Here is a 12392-nt window from a genome sequence, read left to right on the forward strand (position 1 = left end):
ATATACATATAGCTTATACGTCTGGTTAGATATAGACATGCAGTTTGCACCAGGTTATACAGTTTTATACCCAAACTAGGATCTAAATGCACACCCACTAGGTGTCTCTGACACTCCTGAGTGATCACAGAATACAAAGGATAATACCCGAAAAGGAGAGCTGACGCTGGCCAGGCGTTCCGTTCTCTCTCTCTCGACATCGTCTCTACGTCCCTGACGTAGGGTCTTCCACTTCCGCGATGGTTGGTCTCCGGAGTCTTCGCTCTGGCTCCACGCCCAAGATTCTTCCTTCTTATTCCGAATCTTATCTCTTCAAGCTGTGCTGTCTCTCTCCCCGTTGGTTTAGGCTTGCTCACCTAGCCTAGCCTAGCCCAAGGACTTAGGTAGCATTACCTCATTACTCCTTTTCTAAATAAGGACTTGTGTCTTATCACATCTCCTTTGTCTTTCACAAAACTTAGCTAATTCAAACCGGTTCCAGCCAGCTTAGGCCAGCGACTGAACTCAGGTTACTTCAGTTCAAAAGTTGCTCTTGCCTGTGTGTCAGCAGCTGGGCTCAGGTTACTTACTGCAGCCCCTGGCCAACAGAATGTCTGTGTGATAATAACAGTGTGAGGTTGGAGTGTCTGTGTGTTAATAACAGTGTGAGGTTGGAGCGTGTCTTCCAATGGAAAGGGTCGTCAGGCGGCAGATCTGATATCGCCTGTTTTACACCCCCGCTGAATTTGAAAGTTCCGTCCCGTGGATTTCAATGGGATGAAAATCACACAGGTTCCACAATGAGCAGCCAGGCAGTTCACTGCCCAGATGAAGAAGGTGAAGACTCCAGAGGGAAAGAGGGGTCAGGGACCTAACGCACCGTACAACTAAATACCAATTCACGTGTGGAAGGTTCAGCAATACACGTGAAAGTAGAACAACTTAGAGCAAAATCCTGGACCCTCAGCTCACAGCTTTGCTGTAGATATCTAAACTTGAACTAATACATTGTAGATAAAGACCATGCTTTCTGTGTAACGGCATTTTATACTGTTTGTTGAACCGCTGTGGGAAACTGCTGAGTCCCCTGACTGCTGGTATTATATTCCTTGCTCATTAAAGGTTTTATATCTCAAATGGAATACCTACCTCTTGTCAAAACAGCTCTAAGGCCTCCTCTTTTCTCAAAAAGGCTTCTCTTCCTCTCAACAACTCTTTAGTCTCTCTAAAGCCCAAGTCTGACCAAAACTTAAATACTACTCTCATATTATCACATCTCTCACACAGGAGACAGGTAGCATTGCCAACACTGATTGGAAGTATTCCTGGAGGTTTCATCACATGACCTCTCACCTCCAACCGGTCAAACAGCCTTTTCCCCCCATCTCCAATAAATGAAAGTGTTCACAGAAAATATGATTTTTCTCTCCTGAGTTGCTCACAGCGGTGTCCAGGAGATTAATTCCTGGGCAATCCTGGAGGGTTGGCAACCTTAGGTATGGGAAAAAGCTTATAGCCCAATTGACAATCTCTCTTTCTTGACTAACTCGCCCGCCTCTCTCCACTGTGGTATTGTTTTGTGTCTCTGTACTTTATTAATACCCTGGCCAGTGCCGTGTAGTCATGTTCTTTCTAACCTCAATGTGTGCCATGCTACACATTCTGCCCCCTCCCTGATTCTTTGGGGGAGAAATTAGTTTTGGGGTTGAAGTGCAAAACGGGGGATAGCGAATCGGTGGCCCGTTTGAAACTCCACCTGATTTACTTTACCGTTGACTTCAGTGAAATCGAAACCGGGCCATTGACTTGCTATCGCCTGTTTTGTGCTTCAGCCCAAACATGGATTTCACTCCACTGATCCTCGACCAACTCAATCTTACCTTTCACCTCAAGACTGTGGCATTTCCTACTTCCCTCGGACTTCCGTCTAACAATCCGCGGGCTTTAAAACCTGATGTCACCTGAGTGCTCCTTGATCTGCCTCTTCTCCTCCTGTTTTCGAGATGTGGAGATGCTGGTGATGGACTGGGGTGGACAAATGTAAGGAGTCGTACAACACCAGGTTATAGTCCAACAGCTTTATTTGAAATCACAAGCTTTCGGAGCTTTGCTCCTTCGCCAGACAGAGCGCTCCGTAATCATCACTTACTGATCAATAGGGTGTCAATTTCAGACAGAGCGCTCCGTATCAATCACTTACTGATCAATAGGGTGTCAATTTCAGACAGAGCGCTCCGTAATCATCACTTACTGATCAATAGGGTGTCAATTTCAGACAGAGCGCTCCGTAATCATCACTTACTGATCAATAGGGTATCAATTTCAGACAGAGCGCTCCGTAATCATCACTTACTGATCAATAGGGTGTCAATTTCAGACAGAGCGCTCCGTAATCATCACTTACTGATCAATAGGGTATCAATTTCAGACAGAGCGCTCCGTAATCATCACTTACTGATCAATAGGGTATCAATTTCAGACAGAGCGCTCCGTATCAATCACTTACTGATCAATAGGGTGTCAATTTCAGACAGAGCGCTCCGTAATCATCACTTACTGATCAATAGGGTGTCAATTTCAGACAGAGCGCTCCGTAATCATCACTTACTGATCAATAGGGTATCAATTTCAGACAGAGCGCTCCGTAATCATCACTTACTGATCGCTGGACACCTGGCGAAGGAGCAAAGCTCCGAAAGCTTGTGATTTCAAATAAAGCTGTTGGACTATAACCTGGTGTTGTGCGACTCCGTACACTTGTCCTGTTTTCGAGCCTGGGGCTGTCCTGCACTGTGGGCCTTTGATTTGACACCTCACAGCATGGCCTAGCCTAACAGCTCTTCTTTCTACATCCACAGCTATAATCAGAGAAGAGACCAGGAAGAAAGGCCAAAGTGTTCACATGTGAGTAGAACTCTGATTACAGTTCAACACTTCAGCGCTGTTTTACGTGTCGGGCATTACGTGAGCATCAAGTGTCCGCATGAATGATACGGAGTGCTCTGTCTGAAATTGACACCCTATTGATCAGTAAGTGATTGATACAAAGTGCTCTGTCTGAAATTGACACCTTATTGATCAGTAAGTGATTGATACAAAGCGCTCTGTCTGAAATTGATACCCTATTGATCAGTAAGTGATTGATATGGAGCGCTCTGTCTGAAATTGACACCCTATTGATCAGTAAGTGATTGATACGGAGCGCTCTGTCTGTAATTGACACCCTATTGATCAGTAAGTGATTGATACGGAACGCTCTGTCTGAAATTGATACCCTATTGATCAGTAAGTGATTGATACAAAGTGCTCTGTCTGAAATTGATACCCTATTGATCAGTAAGTGATTGATACAAAGTGCTCTGTCTGAAATTGACACCTTATTGATCAGTAAGTGATTGATACGGAACGCTCTGTCTGAAATTGATACCCTATTGATCAGTGCATTAACTGCATTCCTAAAATGTCATTGTGTTTGCAGATTAAGACTTTAACACTTCTAATCAATTGATATTTGCAACACAAAAATGGTAAATTTTCTCTCCTTGCACTCCTGGCTCTGTCCATTTAATGAATGGGGGACAGCAGGAGACTGGCCTTCTTCAGCTACAGTGCTCAGTCAGATCTCATGGTCATTTGCACTATTGGCCAAAGGAATCTATATTGATGTGCCGCATGGGAGACGCCGTGCAGATTTGTGGGGCAGCAGCAAGTCATCGTGGGAAATTTAAAACCCGTACCGAACATTGTCATCGAGTGATGACATTATTTAGGGAACGTGGACTGTCAGCGTGTATGTAGCAAGTTAACTAACATCACAGCTGAATCTAGAAACTCTCCCAGCTGTGTGTAGTATCCGCAAGATCAGGGACTATCTGGAGAAAGTTTGCATGTATGGGCGTAGTGATCTGCTGTCACTAGGTTTGGATTGATGACCTAACCCACAGTGATCATTGTCATGTGATCTTGCCTTGGCTCAGTGGCAGCACTCCCACTTCCTTGTGGGTGCAAGCCCCTCGCTGGACACTTCAGCATACAATCTAGGCTGACACGCCATTGCGGTACTGAAGGAGTGCTGCACTGTCAGATGTGCTGGCTTTCGGATGAGACATTAAACTGAAGCCCTGTCTGCTGTCTTGGGTGGATGTGAAAGATCCTGTGGCACTCTCAGGGGAGTTCTCCTGGTGTCCTAGCCCTCAACCCACACCATCAAAACCAGAATATCTGTTCATGTATCCGATTGCTATTTGTGGGACCTTTCCATATGCAAATTGCTGTTATGTTTCCCTACATAACAACAGTGACTACACTTCAAAAATACTTCATCGACTGTGAAGCATTTTGGGAGGTCCTGAGGTCATGAAAGATGCTATGTAAATGCAAAGTCTTTTGTTGAACTTTTTCTATGTAATTATTGTATAAAGTATCCTTGTCATTGAACCCAATTGGACTGGCATCTCTCCTGCCCAGAGGGCAGGGTGTGGCCGGCTCCCAGATCTCCGCTGGTGCCCTCTATCTGACCACTAGGGGATGTGAGGTACCACCCAAGCAAGACTTCCTCATCTGGTTTCCCCTCTGCCCTTTGGAGAGAGACTGCAGCATCCAGTCACCACCTTCACACTTGGCATGGCCGAGATCCAGAACTGAGCAGGGCGGGAATGTCGAGTTTTCTGCTTTGGCATCGATGCAATGAAATCTTCTCAGAACTGCTGGCTCGAAGGGTCTGCCATGAAATAAATTTGGGAAGTGTGAATCCAGTGATCGGCATCCTCTGGAACATGACAGCCCGTAGCTTGGCATTTTGCAGTCCTAGCTAAGAGTAGGTTGGAATTCTCATTGCCGCTGTAAAGTTAGTCAATTACACAATGAACTGACCCCTCCTCCAATTTTACAGGGTTAGTCACTTGCAGTATTATTAGCTCCCTCTGCAGCATAGGAACATAGGAACAGGAGTAGGCTATTCAGCCCCTCGTGCCTGCTCCGCCATTTGATAAGATCATGGCTGATCTGTGATCTAGCTCCATATACCTGCCTTTGGCCCATATCCCTTCATACCTTTGGTTGCCAAAAAACTATCTATCTCAGATTTAAATTTAGCAATTGAGCTAGTATCAACTGCCGTTTGCGGAAGAGAGTTCCAAACTTCTACAACCCTTTGTGTGTAGAAATGTTTTCTAATCTCGTTCCTGAAAGGTCTGGCTCTAATTTTTAGACTGTGCCCCCTACTCCAAGAATCCCCAACCAGCGGAAATAGTTTCTCTCTATCCACCCTATCCGTTCCCCTTAATATCTTATAAACTTCGATCAGATCACCCCATAACCTTCGAAACTCTAGAGAATACAACCCCAATTTGTGTAATCTCTCCTCGTAACTTAACCCTTGAAGTCCGGGTATCATTCTAGTAAACCTACGCTGCACTCCCTCCAAGGCCAATATGTCCTTCCGAAGGTGCGGTGCCCGGACCTGCTCACAGTACTCCAGGTGCGGTCTAACCAGGGTTTTGTATAGCTGCAGCATAACTTCTGCCCCCTTGTACTCTAGTCCTCTAGATATAAAGGCCAGCATTCCATTAGCCTTATTGATTATTTTCTGCACTTGTTCATGACACTTCAATGATCTATGTACCTGAACCCCTAAGTCCCTTTGGACATCCACTGTTTTTAACTTTTTACCATTTAGAAAGTACCCTGTTCTATCCTTTTTTGATCTAAAGTGGATGACCTCACATTTGTCTACATTGAATTCCAATGTAGACAAATTTTGCCCAATCACCTAATCTATCAATATCGCTTTGTAATTTTATGTTTTCATCTATGCTGCTTACAATGCCACCAATCTTTGTGTCATCGGCAAACTTAGATATGAGACTTTCTATGCCTTCATCTAAGTCATTAATAAATACTGTGAATAATTGAGGCCCCAAGACAGAGCCCTGCGGGACTCCACTAGTCACATCCTGCCAATGTGAGTACTTACCCATTATCCCTACTCTCTGTCGCCTTTCGCTCAGCCAACTTCCTAACCAAGTCCGTACTTTTCCCTCGATTCCATGGGCTTCTATCTTAGCTAACAGTCTCTTATGTGGGATCTTATCAAATGCCTTCTGGAAGTCCATATAAATAACATCCATTGACATTCCCCTGTCCACTACTTTAGTCACCTCTTCAAAAAATTCAATCAGGTTTGTCAGGCACGACCTACCTTTCACAAATCCATGCTGGCTCTCTCTGATTAACTGAAAATTCTTGAGGTGTTCAGTCACCCTATCCTTAATTATAGACTCCAGCATTTTCCCCACAACAGATGTTAGGCTAACTGGTCTATAATTCCCTGGTTTCCCTCTCTCTCCTTTCTTAAAAAGCGAAGTGACATGTGCAATTTTCCAATCTAGAGGGACAGTTCCTGAATCTAGAGAACTTTGAAAGCTTTGGCCTTCTGCGAGCAGTTTAGCCCAAACATGGGGCACTTTAAGCAACATTTAAAGGGATGTAGCCAAGTAAAGATAATTATATGGGGGAGAGATTCTTAGAGCCTTATGGAAAAGATTAAAAACATTTCAATCCTCTGGCAGGCTTTGCCAAGAGTGAAGAGGGCGGGGCAGAGAGGGTCGGTGGGGCAACAAAATGATGAGTAAAAATGGAGTGCCAGGGAACCCAAGTTGGAGGCACATCATGGCATCTGTGGGCAAGTGACGGATGGAGCATCACCCGATACCCCCCCCACCACCATCGCTCCATGGGTGGGTCCCGCTGCATGAAGAGGGTGCAAGGAGGGTTGGCAGTTTGGCACTCTGGGGCACCCTCCCCAAAGGACGGCAGTGCACCTGGACTGGCAAGAGGTGATCCTGGCTCAACGCGGTGTGAGTACTACCCGCGGGATCTGGGAACAGATGTAGGAGGAGATGGCGCACTTTTAAGGAACCCGGCAAGGTAAGACTACCATGCACTGGTCGGACGGCCCACGGTTACATTCCACAATGCCCGTCAATCTGCTCCACGTTTACTTCTTGCTCATGCCAAGCCCTCACACACAGACATACAGTTTCTTTCATCACATCTCATGCCACAAGAAACCTTTGTAAAATTGCATGGAAATAACAATATGAAACAGGCTGTTCGGCCCAACCAGTCGATGTTGGTTTATCCTCCACACGAGCAGTAATCCTCATCCCATGCGCCCACTTTGTTCCCATTACCCCTTTATCCCACCATTCCTTCAACCACCTATCTAATCTATTTTTAAAATTGACATGTGCTTCAGCCACTAATTCCAGAATCGCATTCCACAGTCTCCAATGGTTCCAGTGGCACCTGGCAATGGGCTGCACGATCCTGGCACTGAGTGGGCACGCTACTCCTGGCATCTTACAATTCCTCTCCACTGGTTGCATGCCATTGTAAAGTTTCCTCTTAAGGATAGCTTGTGTGGGAAATGGAAAAAGGTCACGCTGGGGTTGAGGCATCTTGTTGAGGTAGATTGTGGGGGGATAGTGTAACTCTGCATTTAACTGTGCTATTCCAGGAGTGCTTGATGCTGATGCTGGCTGCCTGGAATGGAATGGGTTTCATTCCCTTGTGCTAACATCTTTCTCCTTGATAGTGAGCCCAAAGTTCACTAAAAAGGTTAATAGAAACACTCTGACTAATCCCTCAGCTCTTATTACACGGAGAGTGAGTAGAGATGCGGATTATCACAGAGCTACAGTGTTTATTTTAGAATATTGGCCCTCGGATTCTGACACTGAACTTGAGCTGCAAGCATAAAGAGAACGAAATGTGTTGCTGTTGAAGTAGTTTGTGTGTGATATTTTTAATCGGACGGTGTGATCAATTGAACCCGGCGCAGTAGCTGAAGGCTCCACATCCTCGTATTTCGGTTAGTTTGTAACATGCGGCCCAACCCACTCTCATGTTAACTGCTGTGATGAAATTTCAGTGATATTACAAGACGTGTAATGAGGTTTTGCAGCACGGTGAGTGTGAGAACAAGTGTGAACTGATGGTTAATATGAGGCTGGCGCGTCCCACGGCAGGAGTGCAATCTTGTGCTGGTTTCCTTTGGCTTTTGACACGTTCAAAAGTTCCCCTGCAGGTCTCACACCATCCTGATTTGGACATATATCGCCGTGTTCAAGACCAGTGGAATTTGTCAGATGAGAATAAAACCGTTGGAATTATTTTCTTTTTCACTTGATACCAGATTCTGACCCTTAGCGACCTGATGCAGTCTTGCAGACGGAGAGGAAGACAGACCTGTATTTGCTTCCTGCCGTATGTCTCTGGGGCTCATCCTCCCTCAGGGCAAGGGAGAAATGCCCTGGGTCACGGCTTTTTCCCTGCCTGTTGCTTCTCCACGAGTCCCCAGTTCTCCCAGTGTCCTGGCCAACATTGCTCCCAAGGAATAGAACAATTGGTCATTCACCTCACTACTGTTAGTGGGATCTTACTGTGCACAAAATGGCTGCTGCATTGGCTACATAACAGTCGTTGTACTTCAAAGCAGTTCATTGTATGTGAAGTACTTTGAGGTTTCTGAGAGGTGTGATAAATATAATTCTCTTTTATTTTTTCTTTCACTGTACTGCTGTGTAGAATACAGAAAAGTTTCATGATTGTTAAAATGTTACCTAATCTTTTGGATGATACTGAACCAAGGCTCTGTCTGCCCATTCAAATAGACATAGATCCCACGGCACTATTTGAAGAAGAGCAAGGTTGTGCTGTCTGTGTCCTGGCCAATATTTATCCCTCAACCAATGTTACAAAAAAAAAGATTAATGTCACTCAGAAAATGTTAGGCCTGATCAGTCTCTAAACTGACCAGTGAGCAAGTTATAAAATTCTGAATTTTTTATCTATCATTCTTCGGGATGTGGGCGTCGCCAGCAAGACCGGAATTTATTGCCCATCTCTAGTTGCTCCTTGAGAAGGTGGTGGTGAGCCGCCTTCTCCTTGAAACACTGCAGTCCATGTGGTGAAGGGGCTCCCATTGTGCTGTTAGGTCGGGAGTTCCAGGATTTTGACCCAGCGACGATGAAGGAACTGCTGATGTATGTCCAAATCAGTATGATGTGAGATTTGGAGGGCAATTTGGAGGTGGTGGTGTTCCCATGCACCTGCTGCCGTTGTCCTAGGTGGTGGAGGTCGCGCGTTTGGGAGATGCTGTCGAAGAAACCTTGGCGAGTTGCTGCAGTGCATCCTGTGGATGGTACACACTGCAGCCACGGTGCGCCGATGGTGGAGGGAGTGAATGTTTAAGGTGTTGGATGGGGTGCCAATCAAGCGGACTCCTTTGTCCTGGATGGTGTCGAGCTTCTCTAGTGTTGTTGGAGCTGCACCCAATTTGGGCTAGTGAAGAGTATTCCATCACACTCCTGACTTGTGCCTTGTAGGTGGTAGAGAGGCTTTGGGGAGTCAATAGGTGAGTCACTCGCCGCAGAATACCCAGCCTCTGACCTGCTCTAGTAGCCGCAGCATTTATGTGGCTCCAGTTGAGTTTCTGGTCAATTGCAACCCCCCAGAATGTTGATGGTGGGGGAGTCAGTGATAGTAATGCCATTGAATGCCATGGAGAGGTGGTTAGACCCTCTCTTGTTTGATGGTCATTGCCTGGCACTTGTGTGGTGTGACTATTGCTTGCCACTTATCAGCCCAAGTCTGGATGTTTTCCAGGTTTGCTGCATGCGAGCATGGACTGCTTCATTATCTGAGGAATTGCAATATGAAGGTGTTATGTGTAGGCTACAATTTGTGATGCTTCCTCATATTTTTGTAACAGAGAAATTGGATTCCTGAGTGTCAAAATGAGAATTCAGCCACAAGACCAGAGAGAAATATTCAGTTTTTATACAATTTATCATCTACCCTTTTTTAGGAATGAAGACAAGAAACGATTTGAAGTAGTGAGATCATATACAGGTAAATGAGAATCATCATTAAATATTATACAGATATATGAGAAATAAGATTAATTATTAGACATGTTTTTTTTTATTCGTTCATGATGATTGGCCTCCAACAACCACTACCATCTTCCTTTTGTGCTAGGTATGACTCCAGCCACTGGAGAGTTTTCCTCCTGATTCCCATTGACTTCAATTTTACCAGGGCTCCTTGGTGCCACACTCGGTCAAATGCTGCCTTGATGTCAAGGGCAGTCACTCTCACCTCACCTCTGGAATTCAGCTCTTTTGTCCATGTTTGGACCAAGGCTGTAATGAGGTCTGGAGCCGAGTGGTCCTGGCGGAACCCAAACTAAGCATCGGTGAGCAGGTTATTGGTGAGTAAGTGCCGCTTGATAGCACTGTCGACGACACCTTCCATCACTTTGCTGATGATTGAGAGTAGACTGATGGGGCGGTAATTGGCCAGATTGTATTTGTCCTGCTTTTTGTGGACAGGACAAACCTGGACAATTTTCCACATTGTCGGGTAGATGCCAGTGTTGCAGCTGTACTGGAACAGTTTGGCTAGAGGCGCAGCTAGTTCTGGAGCACAAGTCTTCAGCACTACAGCCGGGATGTTGCCGAGGCCCATAGCTTTTATCCAGTGCACTCAGCCATTTCTTGATATCACGTGGAGTGAATCGAATTGGCTGAAGACTGGCTTCTGTGATGGTGGGGATATCGGGAGGAGACCGAGATGGATCATCTACTCTGCACTTCTGGCTGAAGATGGTTTCAAATGCTTCAGCCTTGTCTTTTGCACTCACTTGCTGGACTCTGACAACGCAACGCCATCAACGCTCTCAAGACCAACCGCAACATCGTCATCAAACCAGCGGACAAAGGAGGAGCCATTGTCATACAGAACAGAACGAACTATTGCAAAGAAGCATACCGACAACTGGACAACCAGGAACACTACAGACGGTTACCCGCAGACCCGACCAAAGAACACACCCACCAGCTCAACAAACTGATCAAGACCTTCGATCCAGACCTTCAAAACATCCTACGCACTCTCATCCCACGTACTCCCCGCGTGGGAGACTTCTACTGCCTCCCAAAGATACACAAAGCCAACACACCCGGACGTCCTATCGTATCAGGCAAGGGAACTCTGTGTGAGAACCTCTCTGGATACATCGAGGGCATCCTGAAACCCATCGTACAGGGAACCCCCAGCTTCTGTCGCGACACTACAGACTTCCTACAAAAACTCAGTACCCACGGACCAATTGAACCAGGAACACTTCTCACCACGATGGACGTCTCGGCACTATACACCAGTATCCCCCACGATGGCGGCATCGCTGCGACAGCATCAATACTCAACACCAACAACAGCCAATCTCCGGACGCCATCCTACAACTCATCCGCTTCATCCTGGATCACAATGTCTTCACCTTCGATAACCAGTTCTTTACCCAAACACACGGAACAGCCATGGGGACCAAATTCGCACCCCAATACGCCAACATTTTCATGCACAAGTTCGAGCAGGACTTCTTCACTGCACAAGACCTCCAACCAACACTATACACCAGATACATCGACGACATTTTCTTTCTATGGACCCACGGCAAGGAATCACTAAAGAGACTACACGATAACATCAACAAGTTCCATCCCACCATCAAGCTCACCATGGACTACTCCTCAGAATCAGTTTCTTTCTTGGACACACGAATCTCCATCAAAGACGGGCACCTCAGCACCTCACTCTACCGCAAGCCCACGGACAACCTCACGATGCTCCACTTTTCCAGCTTCCACCCTAACCACGTCAAAGAGGCCATCCCCTATGGACAGGCCCTGCGAATACACAGGGTCTGCTCAGACGAGGAGGAACGCGATGGACACCTACAGACACTGAAAGACGCCCTAGTAAGAACGGGATATGACGCTCGACTCATCGATCGACAGTTCCGACGGGCCACAGCAAAAAATCGCATAGACCTCCTCAGGAGACTAACACGGGACGCAACCAACAGAGTACCCTTTGTCGTCCAGTACTTCCCCGGAGCGGAGAAACTACGCCATGTTCTCCGCAGCCTTCAACATGTCATCAATGACGACGAACACCTCGCTATGGCCATCCCCACACCTCCACTACTCGCCTTTAAACAGCCACCCAACCTCAAACAGACCATCGTTCGCAGCAAATTACCTAGCTTTCAAGAGAACAGCGTCCACGACACCACACAACCCTGCCACGGTAACCTCTGCAAGACATGCCAGATCATCGACACAGATACCACCATCACACGAGAGGACACCACCCACCAGGTGCATGGTTCATACTCCTGTGACTCGGCCAACGTTGTCTACCTCATACGTTGCAGGAAAGGATGCCCCAGAGCATGGTACATTGGCGAGACCATGCAGACGCTGCGACAACGGATGAACGGACACCGCGCAACAATCGCCAAACAGGAGGGTTCCCTCCCAGTCGGGGAACACTTCAGCAGTCA

At 46.5% G+C, this 12392-nt stretch overlaps 1 protein-coding gene across 5 annotated transcripts in view; it reads left to right on the forward strand.

Moving 5' to 3' along the window:
* Positions 1-12392, forward strand: part of LOC137344798 (linker for activation of T-cells family member 2-like) — a 139465-nt gene that overhangs the window by 96321 nt on the left and 30752 nt on the right. For all 5 annotated transcript variants that reach the window (XM_068007956.1, XM_068007955.1, XM_068007959.1 and 2 more), the window contains exons 3-4: positions 2838-2883; positions 9851-9894. In XM_068007956.1, the coding sequence (XP_067864057.1) occupies positions 2838-2883; positions 9851-9894 (90 nt within the window). The remainder of the gene's footprint in view (positions 1-2837; positions 2884-9850; positions 9895-12392) is intronic.

The sequence above is a fragment of the Heptranchias perlo genome, chromosome 28, assembly GCF_035084215.1.
Source record: "Heptranchias perlo isolate sHepPer1 chromosome 28, sHepPer1.hap1, whole genome shotgun sequence".
NCBI lineage: Eukaryota > Metazoa > Chordata > Chondrichthyes > Hexanchiformes > Hexanchidae > Heptranchias > Heptranchias perlo.